Source organism: Narcine bancroftii, chromosome 4 (genome assembly GCF_036971445.1).
Source record: "Narcine bancroftii isolate sNarBan1 chromosome 4, sNarBan1.hap1, whole genome shotgun sequence".
In the NCBI taxonomy this organism is placed as follows: Eukaryota; Metazoa; Chordata; class Chondrichthyes; order Torpediniformes; family Narcinidae; genus Narcine; species Narcine bancroftii.
In genome coordinates, this window is record NC_091472.1 from 174,775,272 (window position 1) to 174,788,205 (window position 12,934).

The 12,934-nt window shown below is 37.1% G+C and overlaps 1 protein-coding gene across 4 annotated transcripts in view; it reads right to left on the reverse strand.

The window, feature by feature from the left end:
- pisd (phosphatidylserine decarboxylase) overlaps positions 1 to 12,934 on the reverse strand; it is a 165,917-nt gene that overhangs the window by 134,203 nt on the left and 18,780 nt on the right. For all 4 annotated transcript variants that reach the window (XR_011356215.1, XM_069933106.1, XM_069933108.1 and 1 more), the window contains exon 2: positions 7,718 to 7,797. Coding sequence is in view for 2 of the 4 variants with exons in the window: in XM_069933108.1 (XP_069789209.1) it covers positions 7,718 to 7,797 (80 nt within the window). In the remaining 2 variants the exon portion in view is untranslated. The remainder of the gene's footprint in view (positions 1 to 7,717; positions 7,798 to 12,934) is intronic.

Here is a 12,934-nt window from a genome sequence, read left to right on the forward strand (position 1 = left end):
TCAAACAAGGGAAAAGCCAGATTGGACTAGATTAGAATTAGATAAAATAGGGGAAAAGATACCTGAACACATATTATATAAATGGGATGAAAAATTGGTACAACATAGAAGTTCTCCAGTATTACATCATCTACTCAATATTTGGAAAAAGATTCATGTAGAAAGGAATAAAACAAATTATCAATTACCAAAACTAATATTGACGCAAAATAAGTTACTCCCTTTTACAATAGATAACCTTTCCTTTAGAGAATGGGAGAAAAAAGGGATCAAAAGAATAGAAAATTGTTTTTCAGGAAATAGATTATTATCTTTTGAACAAATGAAAGATAAATACAATATAACTCAAGATACAGTGCTGGCATATTACCAATTGAGATCCTACTTGAAGGACAAATTAGGAAGCAGTCTGAGTTTACCATAGGGAAGTAACTTTGAATATGTGATTACAGATACAATGATAATCAAAAGATTTATAACAAATATGTATATTAAACTGCAAGAAAAGGAGAATGAAGAAACAAATGGTAAAACTAAACAAAAATGGGAACAAGATTTAAATATAAAGATAAAAAAGTAAACATGCGAGAAGTTATGTTCTGGAACGATGAGAAATACAATAAATACGAGGTTACGTATGATACAATATAACTGGATACACAGGCTATACATTACACCTCAAAAGTTAAATAAATGGGACCCAACAGTATCTGATAGATGTTTTCGATGTAAAAAAGAAATGGGAACAACAATTCATGCAATCTGGACATGTGAGAAAGTAGAAAAATTTTGGGAACAATGTACCAAAGAATCCAGAGATCTTCCTCCTAAGTTACATAAAAAACAAAGAATTTGGAATTGATTTAGATGGTGCACAAAAAAGATTTGTTAAGATAGCTTTAGCCGTAGCAAAAAAATGTATTATGTCAACCTGGAAATTGGAAGATAATTTGAAAATACAACAATGGTATATAGAAATGAATAAATGTATTCCATTAGAAAAAATAACATATAGTTTAAGAAATAATATTAAAATATTTGAACAAATATGGGAGCCTTGCATGACACACAATAGAGAAAACCTACCGGGGACATTCACTACCTAAATTAACGAAAGGAGAAGGAAATGAAAAAAATTGACTCAGTGGAATTTCTTGTTTATTTTTATTGAATGACAACATTGTTTGACTGGTTTAATGTATCCTAGATTTTATACTTTAAATGGACGTGGGGGGGGGGGGAGGTAGGGAGGGTGGGATGGGAGGAGGGAGGGTGGGGGAGAAAATGGCACTGTATATATTTGAAAAGGAAAAAGTATGTATCATGGTTAATGTGGTTTATGGTGTGAAAAAAAAAATTATTTACAAAAAGAAAATATAATTCAAAGTTTTTTTCCCACCCTTAGTTTCATATCCATGCATTTCCATCACTGTACATTGTATATTCATTACCACCACTGTGGCATTTTTTTCAAGGGGAGGGGCTTTGCACAACATTTACCAAAGGCACTATTGTACAACATTAACTTGAGATAGTTTCATGGCAACACCCTGGAAATAGTGAACTAGATGACACACCTTGAGAACCAGTGCTTGCAAAGGCAGACAAGAAATTCATCCATGCCTTCAAAATATGAACCCAGCCTTTGATCAATTGAAGATCAAAACCTTGGACCTGGCACAAAACTCTAAATCTACCCTCTTACATGCACCTGAAGCACAAACTATAGCAGGCTGCTCATGACTGGAAAGATATGCCTCATTCAATGGCAGAATAATTAAACCATTATTTTCTATCCCTGATCAATGCCTCCAGATTGAGTCCCTAGTTACGCCCAGTCAGTTATATTGGGCAGGCCATGTTGTTTACATGGCTGACCCCTAAAACAGATGAGTTTGATGAAGAATTTACCAGACTAGTCAAAAAGAAAATGCAACATTCTTACTGACTCTTGGAAATCACTGGCCTATAATTATTCAAAGTGGAGAAGGAATATTATGGATGTAAATGAGAATTGAAGTAGATGCATCAAGAGTACAGAAGTTCAAAGAAAATGGAGAATTGCTAACAGACCAGAGATAATACTGTAGGTGGACATAGGTGGAAGAGGAACCTGAAATGTAATAAAGGAGAGGGAGAGGGAAGCTCTCTGATAGGAGAAAGAAGGGAAGTGACAAGTTCATTTATAATCAGATTGTAACAGTCTACATGCACTTGACAAAACAGTGTCCTCTGGTACATAGTGAAAAACAGTGCAAATGCTCACAGTCATAGCACATACAAGCACCACATATACAGGATACATATATACATGTATTGAAATATTATACAGTAGTCTCAGAGAGTTGATTTTGCAGTTCAACAGTCATTCAGCAGTCTCACTGCCTCGGAGAAGTCCGTCCTCAGCCTGGCTCTAAATCTTCTGAATCACTTGCCCGACTGGAATAGTTGGAAAATGCTTCATGCAGGAGGTGGTGGTCCTCCCCGATTTTATGAAGGGGTGGGATGCTGGAGGAAAAGAGAGATGGGTCAGGGAAAAGAGAGAGATAGGGAAAGATCAATGGAAATTGGAGGTCAATATTAATGCCAAGGCAGAAAACAAGGTGGTCTCCCTAATTTGCCAGTACGAGGCATGGACAGACATATTATGTGGGAATGCTATATGGAAATAAATGGTTTGCCATTGGGAGGGTCTTGCTGTTACAGTGGACAGAGGAAGGTGCTCAATGAAACAATCTCCCAGTCTGTATCCAGTCTCCTCACTTGGAAGGATTATTTGGGGCCTTGAACAGTGGTGAGGGAAGAAGTGCAAGTGCAAGTATAAAGTTTCCAACCACAAGGCATCAATATTGACCTCTAATTTCCATTCACTCTCTCTCCTGGTTTCTCTCTTTCCCTATGCCCATCTCCTTTCCTCCAGTTCCCCACCCCCTTCCCTTCTTTCTATTAGAAAGCTATAGCTCTTAGCCATCTGCTCTTTTCCTGTCTCGCTTCTCTGCTTCTTTGTCTACTACCCTCCTACCAGTATCAACCTCTTACCTACTGGCCTATAATCCTTCCCCCCACCTTTTTATATAGGCACACTCAACCTCAGCACCTGCAGATAGACTTGTTTAAAACCAAAGTTTGGGAAGCACGGTTGGCTTAGCAGTTAGCGCAACACCTTTATAGTGTCAGCGATAGGGACTGGATTCGAATTCCACGCTGTCTACAAGGAGTTTGCACATTCTCCCCATGTCTGCATGGGTTTTCCCTGGTGTCTCCAGTTTCCTCCCACCGTTTAAAACGTACCGGCGGTGTAGGTTAATTAGGTGTAAATTTGGCAGCTCGGACACGTGGGCCAAAATGGCCTGTTACTCTTCTATATGTCTCAATTTTTTTTTAATTAAAAATTAAATTTGAAAAAATTCTAAAATAAAGTCTTCCATGAACCCCAAAGCACTTCCCAAGACAACAAAGCATGCATTGTATCAAACAAGGTGGACAGAACTACACACCTCTTAGAAGTAAAAAAAATGGAGACAAGATGCAGCAGACAAAATTGCTGGAGGAAATCAGCAGGTCAGACAGCATCCATGGGTAGAAATGGTCAGTTAATGTTTTGTGTCTAAACCCTTTATCAAGTCATTTGTGTTTCTCTAATTAAATAACATTCCTTTAATAATATGTAGTTTATTAGCTTCAATAAACAAAGTTGGAGGTTCAAAATCTGCTCTTTGCAAAGGGAACCAATCTCAGCTGAAGCAGAGATAGGCACAGAAACTGAGCCAAAACAGAAAATAACAGAGACACTCAAGCAGGTCAGTAAGCCTCTGGAAAGAGAAACAGAGTTAAATATTCCTTATTAATTCTCAAAATATAACAGTTCTTTAAAAAAGTATATACTACTTAGTATATGAATTATGGATGTGATTTACAATTTATGTAGGTTAGTGATATGCAGAATATCTTATTTATTTTGTGTAATTGCCCAAGTTATCTTATTGAATTGTACCTTTTTTGTTTGTATAAGTTCTTTATTAAAATCAATAAAATTATTTTAAAAAGAACAGTTTCTCTTTCCAAATTTTTTATTTTTCTTCAGATTTAAGCATTACAGTTTTTAAGTTCCAATTTTCATTTTCAGCCACTGATCAATGATCAAATCAGAATTTCTGCTCATCACATTGCCCTCGTACTTGAAGTGTATTTGTGAACATATTCAAAGTAGAGTTTGGTTCAACTGTAATACCTCTGCACTTCAATGACAAACTGAACAGTGGTGATGCTGTTGATAATTATAATCGAAGGATGATTATTAGGTATAAATCACCAAAGTGCTGGAGAAACTCAGCTGTTTATGCAGCATCGATAGGAAGTAATGCGTAACCAACGATTCAGGCCTCAGCCCTTCATCAAGATAGGAGTTCATTATGAGGGGTTTTCTTACTCAACGTCATTATAACCTGACACTTGTACATCTCTGACCTAAAATGTTAACTGTTTCTCTTTCAACAGATGCCACTGACCTAGTTTTTATTCCAGCATTTAAAAAAAAATTAGAGATATAGCATGGAAATAGGCTCTTCTAGGCCACCAGATGTGCCACAAAAATACACCCATGTGACCAGTTAACCTACTGTAATGGAAGATTTAAACCGTTTTTTTTAAAACTTTTGCAGCCTTTGCTTCGGCAAGGCTGAGAACCTGCTTGTTTTTTTTAGAATCAGCAGACATAAGCTAAATTCCACCGAGGGGCCAGAGATGCTGTTATCTGAAGGACATCTGTGTACCAAGAACATTTAATCTTCCTGCTTGTTTTGGTCACAGACTGTCGGAGGCCTAGCCTTGATCTAAAATAAACCATTGTATTCAAAGTGATAAGCTGAAAATTATGTTATTGGACAGAAGCCTAGCATGCTAGCTTGCTTGCTTGCTTATCTTTCTTACTGTGCTGGGAATAGGTGCTTGGGTAGCAGTTTTTGGGTAATATAAGCCACGGTCCCGCTGCTGAAGTTTGAGACTCTCCGAGAGGTGGCAATCTCTCAGCAAGAAGAAGAACTTCTAGAGTCCAGTCACATCCCGGTTGGGGGAGGTGGAGAAGCTGCTACTGGCGCCCTGACAACCTACTACAAGTGTGCAGTCATTGCCTCGCTTCAGCAGTTGGGACCAGTCCAGGCGTTGATAAGTATAGTTGGGAAGGGCTTGCATATTGTAGTGTGAAATCAGCTTTTGAATTTGTAATAAACATTTGCATAAACTGAACTGCTCTCGGTGTGTGTGTCTATTTTCTTTCGGTCGCTCAAACACTGTGACCAATCTGAAACGAACAAAGTGAGAGGTACAAGTTTACCCAGGACACCTACTGATCCTGTTTGTCTTTGGAATGTGGGAAGAAACCAGAACACCCAGAGGAAACCTACACAGACACATGAAGAACGTACACAGTTCTGTTTTTATTTCAAAGTTAGCAACTCCACCAGGACTGCTATTTCTGGCAGATTATAACCTACAATAACAAAAATCTACCATTGTAATTTTATCATTGCATTGCACTGCCAGCATTTTATTAAGTAGGAACAGAAAAGGACCTGAAAATGATCTACAAATAGGAAATTACTTGAAAACAGATTTTGTGGAGTTGATGCCAGAATCACAGACACCCTTAAACAGCTTTGAGATAATATCTCTTAAAATAAACCATTCAAAACTGCAGAACAACCATTTTAGTATTTGCACTTCTGTCTCTATTAATGTCACATATCATGCATTAAACTAACTGCCGATCAGCAAATGCAGCCTTCAAGAGGAACTTGAGGACCATCCATACAGCATTTGCTAACCTTGCACTGATGTGCTTGGTCCTACCTGTTAACTCGCCATCTCTTCATTAGGTGCCTAAATAGTTAATGGCAGAACTACACTGCTTTGATCTGTAGGATGATCAAGTAACAGTTTGCTCATGTTGTATATATTTAGTGCACAGTAGTCTAATAAATTTCCAGTATATTAGAATTTTTGCAGCTTGGTTTCACCTGACCTGCATAATGTTTGCACTATTTTCACTGAAATGATAGACAACTATTTATTCTGCTAGGAAAGTTGAATCTTGATATTAATAGACGCTTTTGCTCATGACTGACCACTGTTGCCAAATGTTTTAATTTGCTTTTAAAATTCTGTCAGAAAATCTTTGTGTTGCATCAGGCAATGGTTGCTTTGAACACAGGTGATGGGAAATAACTTTATGTAGGAAATCTTAAGCTCTAGCTTCTCACTGCATCTGTTAATGTGTAACTCAAATACACTTCACTTTATTCAGCCTAGAAATCATATTCTCCAATTACTTCACAAAATGGAAATACTGGCAAATCCTCCTGGTTACAGAAGTACCTGGCTAACCAAACTGCTCGCAGCATAATTTCTGACAGTCGTAATTCAGTAAAGGATGGATGTAACAAGGGGACCTTTTCTTGAGTTTTGAATGAGAAAACATAAACAGTCCCTCTGCTTCTTATTTTTTTCTAGCAGGATCCACACCTGTCTAGGTCATTGCATGCTATGTACATAGCCCATGTGAGTAACTATTATTTTTATAATTCCTCTGAATCCTCCCCAATAACATGCAATGTGTTCTTGATCTTGAATACATTGATTGGTTTGAAGTGTTTTTCATCTGCAGCATAGTCCAGATAATACTGAGTTGGACACAAGATCTCCACCTTCAGCTTTCAGTAAGGATGTTACAGGTTTATGGTGCATTGTAGCAACTTGAGCACATAATTCATGTTGATATTACAAAGCAGCATAGAGTGCACAGCACAGACAGAGATGACATCTTTTGGATAAGATTCCTACAAGTCTCCTCCATCTTCTCACAATCTGGTGATTATTTCACAAAGGTGGTGAGCTTTCCTACTGCCTTGAGCAACACATTTCCTCATCCTTACCACCAATAAATATTACAAATGGATAATCTGATCATTTGCTTAAAAGGATTTTAATGGATTTGGTTATGTGCGTATTGAATGTTTTGGTTGATTTCAAATCCCATTACCCTTTTAATTCCACAGACCATTCTCACAACTACATGTCTATCATAGCCGCATGCACTCTCAAACTGAAACTATCTGCAAATTGGAGGACAAAACCTTGTACTCCATCTGGGCACTCTCCAACCAGACAGCATTAATATCAATTTTCAATTTCTGTTAAACCCCTCCCCCAAGTCTCTGTCTTTCCCTAATCCTCTGTCTCCTTTCCTCCAGCTGTCACTCCTTTCCATCTCCTATCAGAGAGATACCATCACCTCATCATTTATCAGCTTTTTTTCCCCTCTTCTACCCTTCCACCTGTATCCACTTATGACCTCTTACTTGTTAGCCTGTGTTCCTCCCAATACCAATTTCTCCATCCTCTCCCCACCTTTTCATTCAGGTGCCTGTCTTTTTTTGCTAATACCTTGAGCAAGAGCTCAGACTCAAAACGCTGGTTACCCCTTGCTTCCTATAGATTCTGTGTGACCTGTTGAGTTTCTCCAGCACATTTTCCCATTGCACACAGCCCCCAGCATCCGCAGACTTTCCTGTTTAACCCCATTAACCATATTTTTAAGTTACCACTCAGTGCCTTTGGGAGAAACCGTAGAAACAGGTCCCTTAAAAAACCTTCATCAGTCTTTTTAAGGTCTTCAATTAAAGAAAAACTTTAAAAGTAATTGGAACATTTGAATACTTACAGTTGGAAAAGCTTCGAATGGAGACCCTTAAACAGCATGGAGTCAGTGAAGGGCGATGAACCCACCATAATGGCCTTAAACTAGGAAGGGGGGGGGTGGTGTGGGAGGAGGGAGGGGGAGCGAGAGAAAGATCACCATTAAAATACAACAGAACCGACTACATTGTACAAAACAGTCAAAGCAAGTTCTAAGTTTAAATGATAGATCCCACACCTGTAATTGTACGAATGGAAAATGTAGCTCTGATGAGAGGCAAATTTTATGATTCTTCTTTCAACTGATAACATACTTGGAGCTAAACAAGTCTTCTCAAATAAGACACGATCAACCCCAGCTCCTCCCTTTAATAATGCTCATATTCTTAGCCTCATCACCAAGAACAATGAGTAGAATTGATAAGAACAGAAAATAATATAAAAGGGATAAAAATAAAAGACAAGGAATATAAAATCAGTTTATTTGCGGATGATGTTATAGTATACTTAACAGAACCAGAACTATCAATAAAAGAATTATATAAGAAATTGAAGGAATGTGGAGAAGTGTCGGGTTACAAGATTAACGTAAATAAAAGTGAAGCAATGCCAATGAATAATGCGGATTTCTCAAAATTTAAGAAGGAATCACCATTCAGATGGCAAATGCAAGCAATAAGATACCTAGGTATACAAATAAATAAAAATCTCGGCCAACTATATAAACTCAATTATTATCCACTAATGAAAAAATTACAGGACGATTTAGAGCATTGGAAAGATTTACTACTAACACTAATAGGAAGAATAAACTGTATTAAAATGAACATTTTCCCAAGGATATTATACCTATTTCAGGCATTGCCAATACACTTGACAGAGAAATTCTTCAAGGAGTTAAAGAAAATAAGAAGGAAATTTTTAGGGAAAGGGGGGAAACCGAGGATAGCACTAGATAAATTAACAGAATGGTATAAACAAGGAGGCTTACAACTGCCAAACTTTAAAAATTATTATAGAGCCGCACAATTAAGATACCTATCAGATTTTTATCAAACAAGAGAAAAGCCAGATTGGACTAGATTAGAATTAGATAAAATAGGGGAAAAGATACCTGAACACATATTATATAAATGGGATGAAAAATTGGTACAACATAGAAGTTCTCCAGTATTACATCATCTACTCAATATTTGGAAAAAGATTCATGTAGAAAGGAATAAAACAAATTATCAATTACCAAAACTAATATTGACGCAAAATAAGTTACTCCCTTTTACAATAAATAACCTTTCCTTTAGAGAATGGGAGAAAAAAGGGATCAAAAGAATAGAAAATTGTTTTTCAGGAAATAGATTATTATCCTTTGAACAAATGAAAGATAAATACAATATAACTCAAGATACAGTGCTGGCATATTACCAATTGAGATCCTACTTGAAGGACAAATTAGGAAGCAGTCTGAGTTTACCAGAGGGAAGTAACTTTGAATATGTGATTACAGATACAATGATAATCAAAAGATTTATAACAAATATGTATATTAAACTGCAAGAAAAGGAGAATGAGGAAACAAATGGTAAAACTAAACAAAAATGGGAACAAGATTTAAATATAAAGATAAAAAAGGAAACATGGGAGAAGTTATGTTCTGGAACGATGAGAAATACAATAAATACGAAGTTACGTATGATACAATATAACTGGATACACAGGCTATACATTACACCTCAAAAGTTAAATAAATGGGACCCAACAGTATCTGATAGCTGTTTTCGATGTAAAAAAGAAATGGGAACAACAATTCATGCAATCTGGACATGTGAGAAAGTAGAAAAATTTTGGGAAGATCTAAACCAAATATTAAATAAAATTACAGAAAACAATATACCAAAGAATCCAGAGATCTTCCTCCTAAGTAACATAAAAAACAAAGAATTTGGAATTGATTTGGATGGTGCACAAAAAAGATTTGTTAAGATAGCTCTAGCCGTAGCAAAAAAATGTATTATGTCAACCTGGAAATTGGAAGATAATTTGAAAATACAACAATGGTATATAGAAATGAATAAATGTATTCCATTAGAAAAAAATAACATATAGTTTAAGAAATAATATTGAAATATTTGAACAAATATGGGAGCCTTACATGAAACACAATAGAGAAAACCTACCGGGGACATTCACTACCTAAATTAATGAAAGGAGAAGGAAATGAAAAGAATTGACTCAGTGGAATTTCTTGTTTATTTTTATTGAATGAAAACATTGTTTGACTGGTTTAATGTATCCTAGATTTTGTACTTTAAATGGACAGGGGGGGGAGGTAGGGAGGGTGGGATGGGGGGTGGGGGGGGGAGAAAATGGCACTGTATATATTTGAAAAGGAAAAAGTATGTATCATGGTTAATGTGGTTTATGGTGTGAAAAATAAAAAAATTAAATAAAAAAAAAAACAAGAACAATGAGTCACACTACAGTGAAGAGGTGGAAAATCTCATGAAATTATGCAATAACAACACCTAAGTGTCAATGTGGACAAGACAAAGGAGATGATCATGGACTTCAGGAGGACCAGGAATCACCATGCTCCATTACACATCAACAAATCAATAGAAGAAAGAGTGGAGAGCACCAAGTTCCTTGGAGTTCACTTAACTAGTGACCTAACATGGACAGTCAATATCTCCTCATTTGTCAGGAAGGCACAGCAGCAACTGCACTTCCTGAGAAGAATGAAGCAGGCAAGGCTAGTAGCCACTATTAAGTCAACCTTCTACAGGAGCTCTATCAAGAGTTTTCCAGTTGCTGCAAAGAAATGGATCTCAACCTACAGGACCATATTCATTGCCTGAAGAGGGTAAGCAGTCATTGAGGACCCCTTCTGCCCTGCACTTATCTTTCAACTGTTCCTTTTGGGGAAGAGATACAGGAATATCAGAGCCAGCACACTCAGGCTGAGGAACAACTTCTTCCCACAGGCAGTGAGAATACTGAACATTCAAAAGAATTGCTCATACAACCATTCTAGGCTCTCAAATTCATGAAACATTATTTATTCATTTATTGTGGAGATGAATACTTAACACAACATACAATGTCTGGTTGCATGCCTGCATATTTTGCACTAAGGAATGGAGAATGCTGTTTTGTCAGGGTGCATTTGTCAATCAGATGACAATAAACTTGACTCAACTTCTCTCTCCTTTCTCAGCTCTGAAGCAGAATTTCACACTGAAACATCAACTGTCCATTTCCCTCCATGAACTTCAGAATTCCTCTAGTAGTTTGTTTCTTCCTTTATATTTCAGCATCTGCAGTCTCTTATGTCTCCATTGTAAAAATCTAATTCAGCCCAAGATTGACTGAAAAGGAGAATCAAATTGATTGCAAGGAATTTGGGATGTGAGGCTTTGGTGTTTTCAAGTGTAACTGGAAGAAACCACTGAACAAAGTTCAAATTTATTGTCAGAATACATAGAGTACCCTCCATAATATTTGGGACAGACACTTTGCCCCTGTACTGATGTTTTAAATTTGTAATAAAATAATTCACATGTAATTAAAGTGCACATTCCAGATTTTATTCAAGGTTATTTGTATACATTTTGGTTTGACCATGTAGAAATTACAGCATTTGTTATATATACATAGCCCCCTCATTTTAGGGTAGCATAATGTTTGAGATAATATGGTTTCACAGGTGTTTGTAAGTACTCAGTTATATTTAATTGCTTCATTAGTGCAGGTATAAGAGAGCTAGGCTCGCTTCGAAGCTTTTGATCACCTTTTGCATCTATAGTTGACTTTTTTTCCAACATAAGGACCAGAGTTGTGCCAATGAAAGTCAAATAAGCCATTGAGGCTGAAGAACAAGAATATAATGCAAGAGACATTGCCCAAACCTTAGAAATACCAAAAATCAACAGTTCTGAACATCATTGAGAAGAAAAAGTGAACTGGTGAGCTAATTACAAAGAGGCTGGTATTCCAAGCAAGATCTCCATAAGAGAGCTAGGTCTGATAACAGAAGAATTCTCATCACAATGAAGAAAAATCCCCAAATGTATGCCCGATAGATCAGAAAAACTATTCAGGAGGCAGGTGTAGATATTGTGACAGATTCTATCATATTTTGTATTGTATATAGATAGGTTTTTGAATTAGATAGATTGGGGAGGTAGTGTGGGTCACAAACATTTCACAAAACAGATCTCATTTAAAATGCTGGAGCTCTGCTCAAGCCAGACAATCCAGGCTCCAAGTGCCTTTGCAAAAACTTTGAAGAATGCCTTGAGAATTCACAAGTAGGTTTTAATTGGACATGCTGTGGAATGATGGATTATTGTTTTGAAAGCAACAGATGAATAGACTCAGTAGCTTTGAGTAAAATTTGGAAAGTGCATTTTAATTACATGTGAATTGTTTGATTATAAATTTTAAACTGTGGTGCACAGGGGCAAATAAAGGAAAAAAGTGTCACAAACACTGAGCATGACATCACATACAACCCTGAGATTAGTTTTCCTGCAGGTAAGGCAGAATTACCACTTATTTGTAGTACAATATACTGTGCTCAAGATACATAAACATGTAAATAAACTGACTGCAATACAGAGAGGAAAATAAATCAATAAAGCACAAAAGTAAGAATAGTTTCTGATGGTGGAGGGGTAGCAGCTGTTCCAGAATCTGATGGTGCAAATCTTGTGGCACCTATACCACTTTCCTGATGGTAGCAGGGAGAATAGAGCATGTGCTGAGTGGTGTGGATCCTTAATAATCGCAGAGCTCCTTGTCGATGTTTTGCATGTGATGTCCTGGGCTGCTTCCAATACCTTTTGCAGGGCTTTATTCTCAGGGGTATTGGTGCCCCCTTACCTGACTATGTTGTAGCCAGTCAGCACACTTTCCACCACACATCTGTAGAAATTTACCAGGGTTTCCAATGTCATACCAAACCTCAGCAAAGTCCCGAGGAAGTAGAAGCACTGACATGATTTCTTCATGATGCAATTCATCCACTGGATCCAGAAAAGATCCTTCGAGATAGTGAATCCCAAGAACTTAAATTTGTTTACCCTCTGATCCCCCAATGATCACCGGATTATACACCTGTTTCCCTTCCAGAAGTCAATAATTAGTTCCTTGGTTTTAGTGCTGAGGGAGAGGTTGTTGTTGGTCAACCAAGTTATCAATCTCCCTCCTGTATGCTTGAGCCCAGGTGTCAGAGGGACAGATT